At 47.2% G+C, this 19,559-nt stretch overlaps 1 protein-coding gene across 8 annotated transcripts in view; it reads left to right on the top strand.

Annotated features, from left to right (window-relative positions):
- The window catches only part of Pax6 (paired box 6), a 28,014-nt gene extending 8,658 nt beyond the window's left edge, over positions 1-19,356 (top strand). For 4 of the 8 annotated variants that reach the window (XM_045157564.1, XM_045157563.1, XM_045157562.1 and 1 more), the window contains exons 3-14: positions 2,162-2,238; positions 2,595-2,664; positions 6,065-6,195; positions 6,924-6,965; positions 7,060-7,275; positions 8,002-8,167; positions 13,623-13,781; positions 14,235-14,317; positions 14,527-14,677; positions 14,780-14,895; positions 17,817-17,967; positions 18,969-19,356. In XM_045157564.1, coding sequence (XP_045013499.1) covers positions 2,655-2,664; positions 6,065-6,195; positions 6,924-6,965; positions 7,060-7,275; positions 8,002-8,167; positions 13,623-13,781; positions 14,235-14,317; positions 14,527-14,677; positions 14,780-14,895; positions 17,817-17,967; positions 18,969-19,054 — 1,311 coding nt within the window. In that variant the 5' untranslated portion in view covers positions 2,162-2,238; positions 2,595-2,654 and the 3' untranslated portion in view covers positions 19,055-19,356. Of the gene's footprint in view, positions 1-2,161; positions 2,239-2,594; positions 2,665-5,640; positions 5,747-6,064; positions 6,196-6,923; positions 6,966-7,059; positions 7,276-8,001; positions 8,168-13,622; positions 13,782-14,234; positions 14,318-14,526; positions 14,678-14,779; positions 14,896-17,816; positions 17,968-18,968 lie in introns of those variants that run through there. The other 4 variants (XM_045157566.1, XM_045157565.1, XM_045157567.1 and 1 more) reach the window with 4 other exon arrangements.
- The last annotated feature ends 203 nt before the right edge of the window (positions 19,357-19,559 follow it).

A 19,559-nucleotide genomic window follows, 5' to 3' on the forward strand; every position in this document is an offset into this window, starting at 1 on the left:
AAATAATTAATTAAAATAACATCAGCATTCGAAAGCCAAGTCTTGTGCTGGGGTCAGGGAGAGGGAGCAGTGGCTCAGTGGCCTGTGGACCAACCAAGCCTGGTGGACTTAGAGACTTTTGGAGACTCCGAATATTGTAGGTCTGTGGCTCAGCATAGGCCATATAGAGCCCCAGGCTGGGCTGAGAGCTTAGGCTGCGGTGGTGGGGTCTGTACCCTTTAAGAACGCGACTGCTTCCGGGTGCCCTGCTTCCTGGGGTGCTTTTGCACTTAGTGCTAACTATTACTTAAGTAATTAGATAGCTTCTTAGACTGGGGTTTGGTGGGTGGGAATGGAGCAAAACCGGAACCTGAAATGCTATCACCTCCCCAGCTGCTTGCAAAAGCAATCAGCTAGACCTTTCTGGGATCAGCTAGACAATGTTTTTAAATGACATCAGGGAGTTACCAGCCGGGATTGGGCATTTGTGATCCTGTACAGTTTAGAGAAAGGAGTTCAGGAAGTTTTCCTGCTCCGAGAGGAATTCTATTCTTTCTGTACCAACTGGCTACGTTTTGCAACTTGAGTCTTACGTATAGGTAGAATGGAATGGAGTGGACATTCTGATCTGGGGTAGGAAGGCTGTTTGCCAGTTCAGGATATGACCATGAATTCGGGGACTGGGAGAAAGGAGGCAGGCAAGGAAGGGCTAACCCAGCCAGGAGTATCTAGGTGTAGCCCTCTGCTGTGGCGAGTATTTACCCGGGCCACAATTAGATGCTGAGAAATAGTTCTTGCCCTAGGCTTATTTTTATGGATTTAAATTGCCTCCCAGTTAGTTAGAAATGATACCATAAAGGGCCTTAAGAGGAAAAAAAAATACAATTGTTGAAATTCTTTGCTTTCAGGCAGGCAAAATTAATCATCATCACAGGCAAAATAGGAAAAAGAATGATTAGAAAAACAGAAATGATGCTGTGACTATTTCATTATTTTACCTTTTTTTTCACCCTGGGCAAACCTCTTGAATGGGCTCTTTATTGTAACTCTCCCTTCCCAATTGAGCTCCCCACGGTGCCCTTGTATCTTTTTACAGCCCCTAACAACTCACACCAGTAACACAATTACCTCCAGATATTTATAACAAGAAATTACTTTTCTATTTTCTCCACCTCTCCTCTAAGAACATTCTTTTAAAAGGAAGGTAGGGAGAGTTTGGTGGAAGGCAAATCTTGAAGACCTGTACTGGAGTTAGGACTTATGAAGTGACAGGAATCCCTCGGTTTCCCTGTGAGTTGTGTGGGGGGGTGGTGAGGGGGTAGGTTTGGTTAGAAGCAGTGTTGCTGGTTAAGGAGTCTTGGTTTTGCTCTTTGGGTTTGGGGAGAGCTGGAGAATAGAAGCCATTGTTCCTGGTCTGTAGGCTTTGTCAACCATGCTCACCCCCTCCTGTTTGTACTTTTTAAAGCAGTGAGTTGAGGTAGACTGCGTGTGTCACAGTACAGTAAAGGGAAGGAAGATCTAAATGCCGAAAGAGAGGTTAATACAATAAATGAGCTTTAAGGGAAAAACTTGGACTCATCACTTGCCAAGTCTCAGAGGGCTGGAAGACAGATGGTGGAGGTGTGTGTGTATGTGGGGGGTTGTTTAACTATGAAACTTTTGGTGGAAGGGGGTGATAAAGGATAAAGGAGTAATCAAACAGTTCACCTCTGGGGATTTGGGACAACTGAGGCAAAATTCCTTATGGAGGGAGGAAGTATGACCTGTGGTTCCCCCAGACTTCAACCAATGTGTGCCTCCACACACCGTCAAGTTCTTAAGAGGTCTCCTTCTCTTTCCTTCCAAACTTCAGATAGTAGTTTTTCTTCTCTCCTAACCCTGGCTCTGCTCCTTTCTCCAGTCCACACTGGTTTAGCCCTGCCCCCTTTGATAATTTTGCAAAGTGGGACCTCAACTCCTTAGATTTTTTTATTTCCCCAAACCTAGCCAGAGCAGCCTTTCCCAAAGGATGTATTTCCATGGGAGGAGCCATTGGAAATGTGGTGTGATGCTAGGACTGAGGATTTTAGGCAGAAGGACTGAGCCATAGATGCCTGCTTTGTATAAAGACTGGGCCTCAGAAAACGCCTCTGCATCCTGAGGCCAGTTTGATGTACACTTCTTTCCTTTATTTTTGTTGTAGGGGGAAGACTTTAACTAGGGGCGCGCAGATGTGTGAGACCTTTTGTTATAAGAGTGGACAGACATCCCAGATTTCAGGCAAGTTCTACCATGCTGTTTGGGGTTTCAAAACCTGACTTTAAACAAATTAAGAATACTTCTTTGGATGGGAAAAAAATCAAAGGTCGTCATTTCTCCTGGTTAAAGGGCTAACTACTAAAGAATTTAGGAAAACTGTTTGAGAGTACTAGGATATTTTATTTGTAGCCCAAAAGGTGGATTTTGCCTGCATTGAGTCCAAAGCTAGGTGACCCTCACAACAACTCAAGTGGTTGAGTGACTCAGTCACTAAGAAAGGGGAGATTCTTCAGTCCTGGCCCCAGGGTGTCCGGTGGGAGTACAGGCCTGCCTACCTGTGCAGCACCCGGGATTAACTCTTATTTTCTTGCTAACAGAACCCCTTATTCGAGCCCCTTGGGATCCGGAGGCCCTCAGCCAGCGCCAGATCAGCCAGCATGCAGAACAGTAAGTGCTTCAGGTCTTCGCAGACCTCGGGCTGGAGGCCTGGGGACCTCAGGGGAGATCGGGGGAGAGAGCTTGGAGCCTCCCTTACCCTCAGTAAGGGCCTGGCTGGTGGATCCCTGGAAGGAGGCCCGGGGGACCTGTGGCTGCTGCACCAAGTAGCCCAGAGGGAGGGGTTTGCTCTGCTGTTCTTCAGAAGAGCAGAGAGAATGGGCCCTTCAAAACAGCTCATCCGAGTTTTCGAAGCTGCTGTGGAGAAACCCCATCCCCCCCCCCCAAATCCTGTAACTCATATCCCCTCCCCGCCCCTGCCCGGGCTCTGACCCCAGAGAGAGGGGCTGGGCTGAGCAGGGCGGGGCAGTTGCCCCAGAAGGAGGCCCCTTTGGGTTTAGCCAAGACTGAAAGTCTTAACCGGGTGAGGTGGGGCGCTTCCCTCCTCTAGTCAATCTCTGGGCAGCTCCTCCCCTCCCCACCCCAACCAAGGGCCTGGAAGGGAAGGGGAGCGAGCATCCTGGGCCTGTAGCTGGGTAGAAGAGTAAACTAGAGAGCGCAGGGTTTCCTGGGTCTGACACCGGGTTAGAGACTGCACCAGGAAATGGAAAAGCTTTGCCAGGACAGCTGGAACTGCACGGATCCCTAGTATCCAAGGTCCATGGTGCCTTATTCCTCAGTTTTTATATCTTCCTTCCTCCTTTGCCCAGGACCCGTGGGCCCCTACCAACCTTCTTGCTTAGGTGGTTGTTGCTTTGTGGCACAGTTAGGCCTAGAGCTCAGGCCTGGTAGCCTGAAGGTTCAGTGTACCTAGGCGGGGTTGAGGTTTGGAGTTTGCGTGCAACTTAAAGATATATCTGTATTCTGGAAAGTGGAAGGGCCGAGGTGTTTTTGTAACTTGCCTTTGTCGACCTGCCAAAGTGGGTCCCAGCATCTAACCCATCTATTCTGGGGTCACTGGTCACTCCTGTTGCCTCAGGGGTTGGTGGGTGCAAATGCACCTGTATTTGGACTGACCTTGCTAAGGAAGCCCTTGCGTTGCAGGAGCAAATACCTTGGACTATCCTTCTGGTGGCTGGTTCTCCCCTTGGAGGTCAGACTCCCTAGCCTTAGCCTCTCAGGTGGGCCAAGGCTCACAGCCCTGAGCGTTTGTCACTGTGGCCTGGACGGTGGGCCCAGAGGGGCACGGGTCGCGGGCTGGCCTGTCGGGCTTTGTGCCGCTCATTCCCGGGTGTGTACGAGGCCTCAGAGCATCCAAATTGACACCATATGTTTTCCTATTAGATGCTTTGCGGTCGAATTCTAGGCGCATAATCATCGCCACTGGGCGAGAGCGCCAGCGGTCCCTAGGGAAGGGACACAATGATTGAGGCTTAACCTCTAAAGGGGAATTTAGAACCGCGCTTCCTAGCTGCCATTTCCATGCTGGCAGAAGCACCTAGGCCTCGCGACCGTTGGGGCAGCACACTGCCCTCCGGAGCTGCGGAGGTGGCCGCTCGGCTTTTTTGTTTGTCTTATTTTTTCAATGAAGGGAAGAGGGAGCTCTAGGATGATCCGTTGGCCTCCTCAGCTTTGGCATTTGAAGACCTAGACTTGCCCGAGCTATGTGTAAAGTCTGCAAAGTCTCCCCTCCATCTCTCCAAGGCAGCTTTTTCTGACAAGGCTCCTTGGGCCCGGACGTGGGGCTCCAGTAAGTTGGAGCAGCTGATGAGACTTGGGAAAGCAAGGAAGACGGTAGAGGGGATTTAGGAGAAGCCGGAAGCATAGCAGGTAGGCCTTGCTCGGCTGGAGAAGTGGTGTCTCGGCACCGCAGAGTCCCTGTTTGCGCTGGCCTAGGCCGGCCAGAGCCCAGATCCCTAAACGCCTGTCACTTCTCATCGAGTTGAGGCCCCGCCCCCCCTCTTTGGTAAGACACCCCCCCCAGCCCCAAGCCTGAGGCTACCCTGAAAACGCGGCTCCCCTCGAAGGGGAGACGAGTGCAGTTCAATCTCGTCTGAGTGATCTACAAATAGGGACGGAAAGGGTCGTTTTATCACGGTCCCGTTTGTCGTGACGATGCAATTTCCCGGAGCGGAGCACTGTCACAAAGTGACAAGGCTGCCACAAGCGCCCCGACTGATCTTTTCAATTAGCCTTCCATGCATGATCCGGAGCGACTTCCGCCTATTTCCAGAAATTAAGCTCAAACTTGACGTGCAGCTAGTTTTATTTTAAAGACAAATGTCAGAGAGGCTCATCATATTTTCCCCCCTCTTCTATATTTGGAGCTTATTTATTGCCAAGAAGCCCAGGCTCCTGGAGTCAATTTATCAGGAGGCTCCAAAGAGAGGAGAGGAGAAGAGAGGAGAGGAGAGCCGAGCAGGGAGCTACATCTTCTCCTGGGAGGGCTGCAGGTTGGAGATGCTTGAGGAAGTGCAACTGGGGGGGGGGGGGGGGGAACTGGCTTTCTGTGTGTGCCCTTGGTTTCTGAGGAGGGGGGATACAGAGAGGGGCTCACCACTCGCCCAGTTCTCTAAGACCAGACAATGGGGACGAGGTCGTGAGATATCAGATCAAGGAGCGAATGGGAGAACCGGGCGATGGTGGAATTTTCTCTCTCTTTTCTGTTTTTGGTTTTCTCTTCCAATCTGCGTCCTTGGCTCAGGGGAGGGCGGGGTTCAGCAGCGGAAGTGCGGCGAGGGGTGGTGGGCAGGGTGCGAAGACTCCAGGCTCCACGCAGCACCTACGGCAGGGGGACCACTGCGCCGAGGGGGTCCCATCCTTGATGCCTGCGGTGCAGTCGCGGTGGGGCTCTCTGGCTACAGATTTGTCTTTCTGGTTCTTCTCTACTGTTCTGTTTTCCCCTTCTATTAAAAGAAGAAAAAAAACAAAAACCCAACACTTAAACAAAAAGCCAAAGCAAACGAAACCCGGAGCTGTGCCGCGCGCCTGCGCTAGAGTTTAGAGCAGGACGCTTGCAGCAGAGTCCTCAGGGCTGGGGGACGTGTCTTCACTGTGGCTCCAGTAGACCCCCATGGCTTGTGGTGACACTGAGAGGAAATATTTGGGTGGTTTGCACCGCGTGGCTTCCCGGGCGGACCGGAGTGCTGAGGAAGTAAGGCAGTGGCTGGGGCACTGCTGGGGTAACTTGTGCTCTTGGGCATTGTCCAATGTGGGACTGTGGCTAGTGGAGGCTGGGCTGCCCACTACCCTGCATAACTGGTGGTCCTGTGGAGGGGTGGGGTTTTCTGTTGTTGTTTTAAATATCTATACCAAGGACCTGAGGATTTGATCTGGCTGAGGTTGGCACAGGTGGGCAAGGGAGCTGAGGTTGCATTGTGGATCTTTCTCTCTCCTTTCACTTTTTCTTCTCTTCCTCCTCTTCCTCTGGTTCTCTCCTCTCCCTTTCTCTCTCCCCTCTCCTCTTCCTCAGGTCACAGCGGCGTGAATCAGCTTGGTGGTGTCTTTGTCAACGGGCGGCCACTGCCGGACTCAACCCGGCAGAAGATCGTAGAGCTAGCTCACAGCGGGGCCCGGCCGTGCGACATTTCCCGAATTCTGCAGGTGATCCTCTCAACGCCGCTCCCCCCACCCGCGGCCCTTCACTCTCAGCACCCTCTCTTCATTTCTTACTGTAAACACTGCTAATGATGGGCCCCCTACCCTCCCCAGCTCCCCCACCTCCCTGCTTTCCCCTCTCCTTCCACTCTTACTCCCTATCTTTTTCAACCTGAGTCAGTTATATAAGATAATTCATCTGCTTAAGAACAATTTTTTTTAAAAAACTCTTCATTTGGTAAAGACATTCATATGGTAACAGTCCATGAACTTAAATGAGCTGAATCATATAAACTGGTATAATTTCATGCCCCTCTCCCCATCCCATTCTTACCTCAGATTTTGAGAGATTTGTTTGTACTCTTCATACTTATGAAGAATGTATACGTGGATTTTTTGAAATAAGGAAAATGCTATTTATCCCTCTAAACTCTCATTTGTCCAATTGGGCATATTTTAAATGAAAAAGTAAACAATCGGTTTATTTTTTCTCTTTGTTCTTTAAACTATAACACCACTTTAAGCAAGGTCAGCACAAAAAAATTGTATGACTTCGTTTTGATGCATCTTCAGGCAGTGTTTAGGAACACCGTTTAAATTTTTAAAACTTTTTAAAATTAATTCAAAAGTGTTTGAAAATATTTGTAGTTTTAGGGCTACACATGTAATTTTAAGAAAAAAAAGCTCTCTACAGTAAGTTCTCATACCATTGAAGGTATATTTTTGTGTTATAGACCCATGCAGATGCAAAAGTCCAAGTGCTGGACAATCAAAACGTAAGCTTGTCATTGTTTAATGTATACTTAAACAATTTTATTTTTGTCTTGAAATTATTAATAATGTGGTTTTCTGTCCAATTCCCCTGTGCAGGTGTCCAATGGATGTGTGAGTAAAATTCTGGGCAGGTATTACGAGACTGGCTCCATCAGACCCAGGGCAATCGGTGGTAGTAAACCGAGAGTAGCAACTCCAGAAGTTGTAAGCAAAATAGCCCAGTATAAGCGGGAGTGCCCGTCCATCTTTGCTTGGGAAATCCGAGACAGATTATTGTCCGAGGGGGTCTGTACCAACGATAACATACCAAGTGTAAGTTCACTGAGAACATTTGCCCTCTCTGCACTAAGCTCCCTGCTCTCTCTCTCTCTCTTTCTTCCTCACCACCAGTTTCTCTCTCTTCCCCCTCTTTTCCTTCCCAGTGTCTTGTTACTGCCTCCACCTGCATTCCCATGTGTCTTCTCTGTACCTGGGGGCATTGAGAGGACTGCCCTGACTTTTTGACCATGTGGAAAATGGGGGTCAAATGTGGGGAGTTGTTCACTTCATTTGCATACTGCAAAGCAGAGGTCAGAGGCAAGGACACTTGTATCCTGAAGCAAAATGAAATGAACACCAGATTTTAACTTCCTCTAAATTCGCCTGTTTGGACCTTCTTTCAGGTTTCATACATCCATTTCTGCTCTAAAATAAAAAGAATCTCTAAACTTAAGCATAAATATTTTTATCAGAAAACTCTTTGAGCAAAGCAAAGCAACCTTGTGAGGTCGTCAGGTATACCCAGAGAAGGTGAAGGCCCTCCCTCAAGTCCCTTGAATTCTTTACCCAACTCCATTTCCATGGGCAAAATGAGAGCTAGCATTCTTTCCACAATGTGGCTGTCAATCCACTGATTATCCTGGGGTGTCTGGGAGCTTTGTAATGTGTTTTTTGGGGTCATTCTTTAAAGCGTGGGTGAAGTGAAATAGGAAGTTAAGACACAGTAATTGTGTCTTTTGGAGACACTACCATTTGGTTTGATTTTGATTTGATTTGCAGGTGTCATCAATAAACAGAGTTCTTCGCAACCTGGCTAGCGAAAAGCAACAGATGGGCGCAGACGGCATGTATGATAAACTAAGGATGTTGAACGGGCAGACCGGAAGCTGGGGCACCCGCCCTGGTTGGTATCCAGGGACTTCAGTGCCAGGGCAACCTACACAAGGTAAAGAAAGCAGCCATCTTTCCGAAACCTCTTCCTCCTCTGGGCTTTCTTGCCTGGGGTGTGTAAAAGGGGGCTGCCATGGAAGGTTTGGCCACTTTAACTAGCACTGCATGTAATTGGTGTTTGTGGAAATCAACCACCTCATTGGCCTTGAAGTGTGAGGGTTATGTATGTATGTACGGTGTGTGTGTGTGTGTGTGTGTGTGTGTGTGTGTGTGTGCGCGCGCGCGCATGCACGCACGCAAGAGTGAGCTGCATGGTGTCTTACTCAACTTTGACATTAAAATGCATGGGGAGCCCACTTGCAGTATGTGTGACAAGTTAACACAGTGACAGACTGCAAGGTAAACATACTTGTATCATGTGCTTTTGCAGTAATTGACAAATTATGTGACTGAGTAAAGTGTGTATGAGAGGATGAGCCTCCACATGCATGGCCAAGTGAGGATAAGCTTTGGAAGTGGTGGTCCCCTCCCCTGCCCTTCGCATTGTCTGTGGGTGGGGTGAGGAAGCGGGGTGTGGAGACTGAGTTAGCTCCGGGTGGTGCTGGGAGGGGAGATGGGCCCCAGGATCTGTAGGAGGGATGGAGGAAGAGGAGTACTTGGGGGCCGGTTGTCTCCCCCTCCTCCCTCACATAGAGGTAGCTTGGTCAAGAATAGGAAACAGTTTATTCCGAAGATTAATAGGTATTTGTTGTCCTCGTGACAAGGAGATAATATGCGGGATAATGGGACGTGGCGTCTCACTCCTGGGAGCACCACAGAGCCTGGGGGCTCGGGCCCAAGGCGGGCAGGAGGGAGCATCGCTGTGCTCTCGAGCGGACTCAGCCCAGCGCCTCCGCAGAGCCGAGTTAGAGGAGGGAAAATCGGTAACAGTATGCGAAATATCTGGTACAAAGGATGCTTCTGTCACTCGCAAGAATTTGTTATGGGAACAATCCTGTCGCTCTGTAATTGCTCATTAGAGAACGTTTTGTTTCTCATTAAGGCGACATGAATAAGCGTCTAGTTGAAGGAGACAGCTGTAGAAATGTTCCACAAGAGACCTCTGGACACGATTCGGCACCAATTGCCAATTAGACATGTCAGTTTTAAGAGCAGAAAACAATATAGGACGGACATTGGGAAGATAGGGAGAAAAGGCGTTCGCTTCTTGTTTCTCAGAGCGGCTTGGCCAGAGAAGGCCTCGGGACTTGCAGGGTCCTGTACCCTGGAGTGACTCCACCTGTGAGTGTCTCGAACCTGCAGCCTTCGGTACCCCAGGACCGCGTGCTCACGGCCAGGGGCGTTATTGCCCCTGGTAAGACGGGGGGGGGGGGCGGCACAGCAATCTGTCAGGTGGCAAGAAGACAACCCCGCCCAGCCTGATATTTAAAACTAGGATTCCTAGATGCCACACCCATCCCACGCTGGAATGTCCTACTGGAGACCACCCTTCTGTCCCTAGAAAGCTGGAGTCTTGCTGACCCTTGCCCCCCCCCCCCCCCGCCCTCTTGGTCCAAGGTGTCTTGGTGAGGAACTTGGGCCCAAGAGCCCAGGCCCAGGAACGATGGGACTAGAAGCTTCCCGCTCTGGGCACCCCAGGCACGAGGGCTCACGTTTGCTTGAGGCGCTGGGAACAGACAGACACCCCTTTCCCGGCTTCTGGGTGCGGGGATTGATGTCTAGGACTGCAGCTTCCACCAGAGGTGGCGCTTGGTTAGGCTAGATTTTCTCCTGACGGAGCTGGAAGGTAGGAAGCGAGAGCCTCACCTCGGCGGTGACGGACGAGGCGGGAGGTGGCGCTAGCTGCGGAGGAGCCGCGGTCCTTCGAGAATTCCGCACGTGTGCACTTCCCGCGTGCCCGTCCCCGCGTGCCCATGCCCCCGGCCCCTGGGCGGAGAGGACGCGTGGCGGAGGCCCGCGTCTGGGCCTGGGGCTCTCTCTGGGCTAGAGCTTAAGTTCCCGGGGATGGAGCCTGGCCACCTTTCCCGGCCCAGGAGGCTGATCTTAGGTTTTCAAGAGTCCATTTACTCCGAAAGCATAAGGCGAGGGTAGGTCTCAGAAGGAGACAAATAGGGTTTCCAGCTGATCTTTGCCAGGCGGCTGTGAATAAAATCGCGAGGATGTGGCTGACAATAAGGAAACATCTCTATCCAGTCCCAATTCTCCGACGGTTTGGTGGTTTTAGGGATCACGAATCACTTTTTCTTATCTCCCCACTCTCGCTCCAACCCCTTAATACCCGGGCTCTCTATAGGATTTAGTCACTCTGTCTTTAACAGATGCTACAGACAATGTTTTGATCCGCGCTCCAAAGCTGAAAGGTGCCGCAACCGGGTTGCCATCTTTTCTTGCTTGTTTTCCGCCTCACTGGTTAAGACACTAAGAAACTAAGGCATGATTTTATTTCCCAGCGTCTTTTTTCCCCCCTTCTTACTGTTCTTCTCTCCACCCCCGCCCACCGCCCCACTTCTCTCTCTTCTCCTCCTTCCAGGAAACAAATCCTATCCCCAGCGTCAGATGGTCCTGGGGCTGGGATAATGGGAGGCGCTTTCAAACTCGCCTTCTCACGGATTAGGCTGGGAGGTGGACGGCGCCCATTAAAGGCCCCTTCTTTGCACCGCTCCAAGGGGGCGCCTTTTAAAGAAGATATCTTAATTGTCTGCCACTTAGGTTTATCATGTGGGGAATTCGAGAGATCCTATTTGTAGGACTTTTATTTTGTCAAAAGATTTAAAGGTGCAAGGTAATACCACCAAGGGGGAAAAAAAAAATAACGCCCAGACTGGGTGACCACTCAGTCACTACCTGGCTGCAAACCGCTTCTGATTTTAAAGTAGGGAACAAATTTTCAGCGGTGCACACTCTCTTCAGAGAGACCTGGAGGCATGGCTTGCCTCCAACCTCACTTAAAAAAAAATATTTAAGAGCTAGTTCCCTTGTCTCTTGAATTTTAGTTCTGGCGCTGGTGCGGTCCTTAAGCATATATCTTGTGGCAGGCGCATGCGTGTGTATGAGTATGCGAGAATGGGGGGGGGGGAAGCTGTGAGTGTAAATCTAAAGTCTTTAAAATTAGGAGGATGTCAGAGAAGCAAATGAGATCAGAGCATGCTATTTGCAGATATATATATATATTTTGAGACCAGGCAACTTATTTTCACTGGAAGACTCAGGTGCTAGACAGGGTCTCGTGGAGCTTCCACCCAGGCATGAGTAACCTCGGGGAGATGGGCTTTGTGTCTCAGCTGAGCGCTCACCTTCGCTGCAGGACATTGCTGATTTTTATTTGTGTTTTCCAAAAGCTATAACCGATGGACTCTTCTAGTAGGCCCCAAAAGGCTCTCCCACCAGCGACAAAACTCTTCCCTGTTTACTGAACGAGAAAATAAAGGGGATTGGGTCCCCTCGTGTCTTCCCTGAAGCTCAAGGCAGCAAATTAGCACGGGCGCTGGTGCCCTCACACGCGAATCCAGAGTGTCTGCCACGGCCTGGAGACCCTCCCTTCCCCCACCCCTCTGATGGCCTTAAGACAGTGGGTTTTCTCCTCCTCTTCCCCCCCCCCATCTCATTCCGCCCTCTTGTCTCTTTTTCCTCTCTTCACCGCCCCCCCCCCCGCCCCTTCTCATACCTTTTTGGCTTCCATCTCTCACTTCATCTCTCGGCCCCTCCCCCACCCACTCTCTTCCTCTCCCTTCCCTCATCATCCTCCCTCTTCCCATCCCTTTCACCCCTAGCCTTGGTCCCCATCTCCCCTCTCTGCCTCCCTACACTCCCTGTCCTGCCCCCCTCACCTCCATCCTACCCCCCCCCCCAGCCAAGCGCCCTAAATAGCACGAAGGCGCCCGCTCTCCGGACAGTGATTAATGATAGCAGAGCAGAGGGGTTAACACACTTCGCTGAAAAGTCTGTTGACTGGGCTTCTTGTAACACAATGTGGCCCGCTGCACGCCTCAAGAGAATCCTTTTGTTGTCGGTGCTCATTGTGGCCTCAAAATTCTGCCCACGAAAGTTTGCCAACGCTCCTGCCCCAGGAGTTTAATAGTTTCCCTTACTCGCAGTGCATTGTGTGGCGCTGAAAAGCAGCCCCTCGCTATTCAAGTGTTGGTGGTCATCTCAATAGATCTCCAAGGGCCCATATGGTGGCCAGTGCCTATGAATCCGCCTGTTTAAATGGGGGAGAAAGTTGGGGTTTTAAAACATTTCAAAGTTCCTGAAAAGATCCCACTAGATCCTGTCACAATTCCCTGAACTCTTTGAAGGCCCTGCCTATTGTCTCCTGGTTATAAATGATATTCCCACCGAGGCCTCCTGACGGCCCCTCCCCCCAAACTGGCCGAGTTTCTAGGCTCCCGAGGGGGCCAGTCCCCGTTTGTATCCTATGAGGGCCTCAAGTCTCAGCGCCCAGGATCCAGCCTGCAGTGTCCCCAGAAGTTCAGCTAGGGCCTGCATCCTTCCCGTCACACAGGCAGGCTGCTGGCGCTCACAGGCAAGGTGCGGTGCACTGTGAGCCAACTACCCCAAGTGCGCATCTCTCCTCCGAGCCCCAAGGAGAACAATGAAACTTTTCCTGTTTAATGATAGAAATTACATTAAAAGTGGTGGAAATGCCCTAATTAAAAATGTACCACTTAAATGATATGCCTAGGATTCAGCTGCGGCATAGCGCACTTAGCTCGTTAGTGAACTCTCTACTATTTCTTTTTTTTTAAAATTACACGTTAAAAATTTAAAAGAAATCTTACTTTTCTCTGGTGCAACACATTACAAAGAATGGACAGTCCTTTTATCTAAATATAAAATTCCATTTTCAGCAATTATAGCCTGTTCTTGGTGATGATATAATTACAGCTGTGCTCGTAATAGGTGTCAAGGCGAAGCGCACTCATACAATAGTTGAATAAAACCGCAGAACAATGCGAGCACTTCTAAATTCACAACCTTTAAAATGAAATTGACTGTGCAGAATTCAAATAAAAACTAGATAAATATTTTTTTAAAAAGATTACAAGCTTGGTTTGGTTTCTTAATCGCATTTTCTACAAACCTATCAACACCTAATTGATTAGGTAGGGATTACTGATTATAGATCAGCTGAAATCTTGAACATCACTCTTCTATTTCCCCAACACCGCCAGAGGTAAATACATTCCACAGGGAAAGGGAACTGAGTGAGACATTTGGGTAGTCCGGGTGAGTCATGTGATCATTTTAACTGGAAGCTTTAATGTTTTCCTTGTCAATGGAGAAATTCTGCTTCATGAGTACATTGTCAGACCTTACCTACATAAATACAAAGGAAATGGTGCTCAGGTAACCAGGGTTGCTCATGACAGTTGTTTAAGAAAGGCTGGCACTTGATTACCTTGGGAAGGGCTTGATGACTATGCCTTTGGAGTCTATAACTATACCAAGAATGCTTTGGAGGCTCCAAGTCATTACGATTTCTTTCACCATCCTTTTCTTTTTGTTTGTAGATGGCTGCCAGCAACAGGAAGGAGGGGGAGAGAACACCAACTCCATCAGTTCCAATGGAGAAGACTCAGATGAGGCTCAAATGCGACTTCAGCTGAAGCGGAAGCTGCAAAGAAATAGAACATCCTTTACCCAGGAGCAGATTGAGGCCCTGGAGAAAGGTGATGGGGTTTTTCAAAGCAGAGAAGCAGTAAATCAAAGTAAATGCCACACCATGAGCACAAAGAGCTAAATTTAGCCAGGCCCTTTGCATAGAGGACTGAAAAGGTTTCTTTCTTGCTTGCTTCTTTCTGTCTTCCCCCTCCCTCCCCTCTGGGTCTCTTTTCAGGTTGTATATGTGTGTTTTCTTCTTTTCAGGTTTATAAAGGAAAGTCATGATCTGGCTATTTTAGGCCATAGAGGGGTCACTGAATGTCATTTCAAAGAAAAATTTAACTTGGCCCTAGTGGGAAAGTTCTTCCATGTCTAGCCAACACAAATGTCAAATTGTTTGAAAGGGAATTGTTTGGAGGTGATGGGAGTGAGGATGCCCGATGGGGTCAGCTCGATCCAGGGTTTGGTCCACACATTATGTGTAGTTCTGGCATAACATGAACAAAACCTTATTCTTTCAGAGTTCGAGAGAACCCATTATCCGGATGTGTTTGCCCGGGAGAGACTAGCAGCAAAAATAGATCTACCTGAAGCAAGAATACAGGTAATAACCCACAGGTTGTGTGGTGGCTTGATGCTTCTTGATTCCTATCATGGACCCTCTTTGGAGATGAGGTGCTACTAAGCTGTGCCCTTCACTTATACAGCCAGGAACAGGGCCACTGTGCTCAAACTGTTGCCACAGAGCTGTGGAGGGGTTCCCGGTGGGGTGGAGCTGGGAGCACAAGACAAAACCATTTCTTGCCTGTCTAGGTATGGTTTTCGAATCGAAGGGCCAAGTGGAGAAGAGAAGAAAAGCTGAGGAACCAGAGAAGACAGGCCAGCAACACTCCAAGTCACATTCCCATCAGTAGTAGCTTCAGCACCAGTGTCTACCAACCGATCCCACAGCCCACCACGCCTGGTAATTGAAAAGACAAACACCATCTAGAAGTCTTCTTAAACTTACTTTCCTTGGGCTCTGACTTCCCCCAGGATGACCTGCCATCTCTCTCTCTCCTTGCAGTTTCCTCCTTCACATCAGGCTCCATGTTGGGCCGAACAGACACTGCCCTCACCAACACATACAGCGCTCTGCCACCCATGCCCAGTTTCACCATGGCAAATAACCTGCCTATGCAAGTAAGTGAGGTTGACCACCTGTTGCATGGGGCAAAGAATAGGTCAGGGTCTGCAGACCCCATTATCTGTGTCTTCCCCCTTGGGACGCTTTCTCATGACAGTGATTGGTTTGGTCAGTCAAGTTTGAGACAGTCAGTCCATTCTCTTTTAGTTGATTGATTGATTGATTGATTGATTGATTCATGCCCTTGAAAAACAAACACCCAACATATTCAGTCAAGTTAATCTGCCTTTTATCATCATATTAGCTAGATAATGCTAGGTGGAAGTGAGATCTTTTTGTGTAGCAGTGAAACTTGCACTACAAAGTAGAAATAATGCTGGCATATTATAAGATAGAAAGAAGTTAGTGTGTATAAAATTTAGGTTATTTTATTGTAAGATAAATTTAGAATCTTTGTATACATTTTGGACATCATTTATGATATATGTCAAAAAACACTTGTGAGAAAGAGACAATGAGGACTGGAAGTGAGATTTCAATTTACGCCGTGAGATACATTAACATGGTAGAAAGTAGTTTTCACTCTGCATTTAAAAATAAAAATGTGGGCTGGAGAGATGGATCAGTAGTTAAAGGCACTTACTTGCAAAGCCTAATGGCCCTGGCCCCATTCAATAGTACCCATGTAAAGCACAAAGTGGTACATCTATCTGGAGTTCATTTGCAGTGGCAAGAGGCCCTGGTGTGCCTCTTCACTCATTCTTTTTTTCTCTCTCTGCTTACAAATAAATAAAAACATTTTAAGAAATAAAATAAAAATGTAATAGAAAGTAATTTGCTAGAAATTTAGTGTGTATTGGCTATAAAACATGTAACAAGTTGGTGGCACTCGTAGCTGTTTAGGAAGCTTGATCATATTTGCGTGTATAATAACTGACCTCTGTGCTTAATTCTGTTGCAAATATTGACTGGCCCCTACTATGTGGCTTGGTCATGTACTTGGTTGGTACTTCACAATTTAAGTTGTATAGGGCATGTGGGATATATTAGATTGTTGCTGGGTGGGTTCTTGGTGGAGGAACAAACAATCCATTTTCTTATGGGCCTTTTGCAATGGCTTTCCTAGGTCTTCTGTTTGTACAACAATTAGATATGCCTGAGGGTGTGAGATTGGTCAGCATGAGCCCCCGCTGGGAGCGATTCTGGGGTTACACAGATTGTTTCTTCTCCACTGAACATCTTTTGCTGGACTTTGGCTACAAATAACAGTAAAAAAAATGTTTCATAGTCTTCAGGCTAATAGTGGAACAATCAGATAAACAACTTGAGAGGAATTATTCACATGTTTCTTTTTATTGCATCTATTTATTTGCCATAATGCAGTGGATGTAAATTATGGGATCAAGAGCCTGTTAGTGTTGCTATGACTGCCTTGGAATTTTCCAGAAGTCAGGTTGCCTAGAGGAAGTGATTGTAGGAATTAGAAACAAATGCAAGCTGAGGTTCTGGCAGGACCCTCAAGGCCTGTTTGCCTCTTTGAACTTGATGTGAGTAGTCATCATCTGACATTAATAAGTCACTGAGTGTCTTGCGCAGCTTTATACATGGTAGCAACCAGATTTCTGTGAAGATGACAAAATGTGTATATGAAAAAAAAATTGTAACAATTAAATAGATGCTGGATTATATTAGGGTGGTTGCTACACATAGACTGATACGTTGGGTCAATGTATCCCAAACACTGACTTGAAAATTATGCAAATTAATTAAAAGTACATGCATTTATAAAACAAAGATACTACAAAATGATCAATAATTTTTTTTTTTTGTTTTTGCAAGGTGGGGTCTCACTCTAGCCCAGGCTGACCTGGAACTCACTCTGTAGCCCAGGCCAGCATCAATCTCTTGGAGATTCTTTTACCTTAGTCTCTTGGGTTCTAGGATTATAGATAGGAGATGCCACAGTCCACTCCAATCACTTTAATTTGACTATTCAGAGAAAATTATTCTTTGAATTTTGGAAAGGGGAGTGCAGATTGTCCATCTGTTAATCTTTTGATCGAAATCAACTAACTTTCTTGCAAAAAAATATGTATTCCCCCTCTGAACCTTCTCTGGAGTGTCACCCTTTCCAAGGATGTGGGTCTTGGGATGCTAAGCACTTGTCCCCTTTGCAGAGTAGCTGTAGTCTCCCCTATTGCTGATACCATGCTTCTATTAATTCATCCCATGTGTTCTATCTTCAACTAACCCATGAGAACTCCATGAGGGATCTTTTCCTGGCTTGACATTTTTCTTGTTGAGTTATAAGAAAGTTTTATCATTTCAACGCTATTATTCTGAACACTTACAAAGTAGCAACACAATTGTATGGATAAAACTCAACTGGCCCTTTCGGGTCAGTTAAGAAGTCACAGTTGGTTCTCAGAATGAAGACAGGTTATAGTTACTGACATTTCTGGTCACTTTAGCCTGAGGTTATTATGGACTGTCTCTTTGAAAAGTCTTTAATCCTACAAGTCTGGCATTGACAGGTTCCCAAGGTCCCTTCACCAAACTTTCCAGAGAGCTCCTCCTACTGCTCTCTGCCCCAAGGTTGAGCTATGGGATTTAGGATCTGAGGGCTCCAAAGTTGATCCAAGTTTGCAGGGGAGACAGACTGTTTCAGTGTAGGCTGTCATGAGGCCAGTACACATAAAAGATAAACACGGGCAGGAGTTCTTCTAACATACGGATGGTGCCAACTATTTAACAGGACACTTGTTCAAATGTGCTTTTAGAAGTTTACTGTACAGGCCACTGTAGTCTTGTCAGGGGCAAACCAACCTTAGATCTATCCCATGGAACTCTATTCAATTCCATGAAGGTATCATTAATGATCAAATGTGTTGACAGAGGTCCTGAGAAAGAGGGAGCCTGGGGATGAGGCTGTGTGATATGCTTCTTAGTCACCACAGGTTTGCCTTTCTCCCCACAGCCCCCTGTCCCCAGCCAGACCTCCTCATACTCCTGCATGTTGCCCACCAGCCCTTCGGTTAATGGACGGAGTTATGATACCTACACCCCACCACACATGCAGACACACATGAACAGTCAGCCCATGGGCACCTCGGGCACCACTTCAACAGGTGAGCACTGTTGTTTACAGTTGTGCAGAGAGGTTTTCTTAGCTTCTTTGGCTAACTGCTTTCCCACTCTGCACTCAATTTACTTATATAAAGAAACTTCTTCTTTTTGCACTAAACTAGCATTTATTTGATTTCTAAAAAATTAAAGTCATCTTTATTTTTGTTAAGTAGAAACTTTGTATGGATGCATCATGTGTTGGTACTATCATTTCCCTCCTCCCTGCCCTCATTGCACCGAGGCCCTCCTCAGTGGGATTGCTGGTATTCCCCACGGGGTGGTGGGTTAGGAGTTCTGAGAGTAGCAGCCAGTCATTGTGGGAGGTGGGAGCAATGGCTCTGGCTGTTCCCCCCTCCCACCCCGTGGCTCTTAAAATCTTTCTGTCACCTCTTCTGCAAAATTCCCTGAGCCCTTGTGGGTGTTTTAAGGCTAGTGTTGAGCTTGGCAGCTTTTGGATTTATGATTTGGTACATGTTGAGTATACTTTTTTTTTTAAATGTTTCTGGTGCTGTAGAAGACTGACAGAAAAGGGAAATTCAGTGAAAATAGTTAGTTGACACCAAGTGTCAAACAAGGTGTCTTTCAATGGTGAATGTGCTCACAGAGGTTGCGTATGAAGGCAAGTCCTAAATTGTCAGATTATTAGGCAGAGCTGGCCAACCAAAGCTCCATAAGCTCAGTGTGGTGCATTTTTGAAGACTACTTCATCTCCTAGCTTCTCTGTGCTTTCAAACTGAGAAGTAGCTGCCCTGCCAAAGATCTTGTATATGGAGGTGCTTTCTTTCCCTTTGGGTAGAGTGACATGGGATTTATACATATGTATAAACATATTGTCTCGATTCTGAAGGTACTGCTTTTATTGTCAAGGTTGAAATTTTTAAAAAATTAGTGACAAATATTATGAAGCATTTGAGATTTTTTTTTTTTAAGTCTGCATGTTCATGCTCTGTGCTGTCTCTTGAAGAAAATACCTACATGGCTATTTTTTCTCATCTATTCATAGGACTAATTTCCCCTGGAGTGTCAGTTCCAGTTCAAGTTCCCGGAAGTGAACCTGATATGTCTCAATACTGGCCCAGATTACAGTAAAAGACAGAGAGAGAGAGAGAGAGAGAGAGAGAGAGAGAGTGGGAGAGAGGAAATTATGTTAATTCAGTCAGTGACTGTGTGGACACTGGATGTTCAGGAAAGAGAAATGGCTGTTAGAAGCACTTCATTCCACAACTGGGTCCTGTACTGGACCCATGGAATGACTCAAAACAAGGACCTTTACATACAGAAGGCACGGTATCAGTTGGAACAAATCTTCATTTTGGTATCCAAACTTTTATTCATTTTGGTGTATTATTTGTAAATGGGCATTTGTATGTTATAATGAAAAACAACGTAGACTGGATGGATCCTTGATCTGTATTGGTCATGAAGTTGTTTAAAGAAAAAGAAAAAAGGAAACCATGATCAACGAGACTTACCATGAGTTTTAAGAGTTTTATCAAGATATATCGAATCCTTCTACCCATCTGTTCATAGTTTATGGACTGATGTTCCAAGTTTGTATTGTTCCTTTGCATATAATTAAACCTGGGACAACATG

Source organism: Jaculus jaculus, chromosome 8 (genome assembly GCF_020740685.1).
Source record: "Jaculus jaculus isolate mJacJac1 chromosome 8, mJacJac1.mat.Y.cur, whole genome shotgun sequence".
Lineage (NCBI taxonomy): Eukaryota > Metazoa > Chordata > Mammalia > Rodentia > Dipodidae > Jaculus > Jaculus jaculus.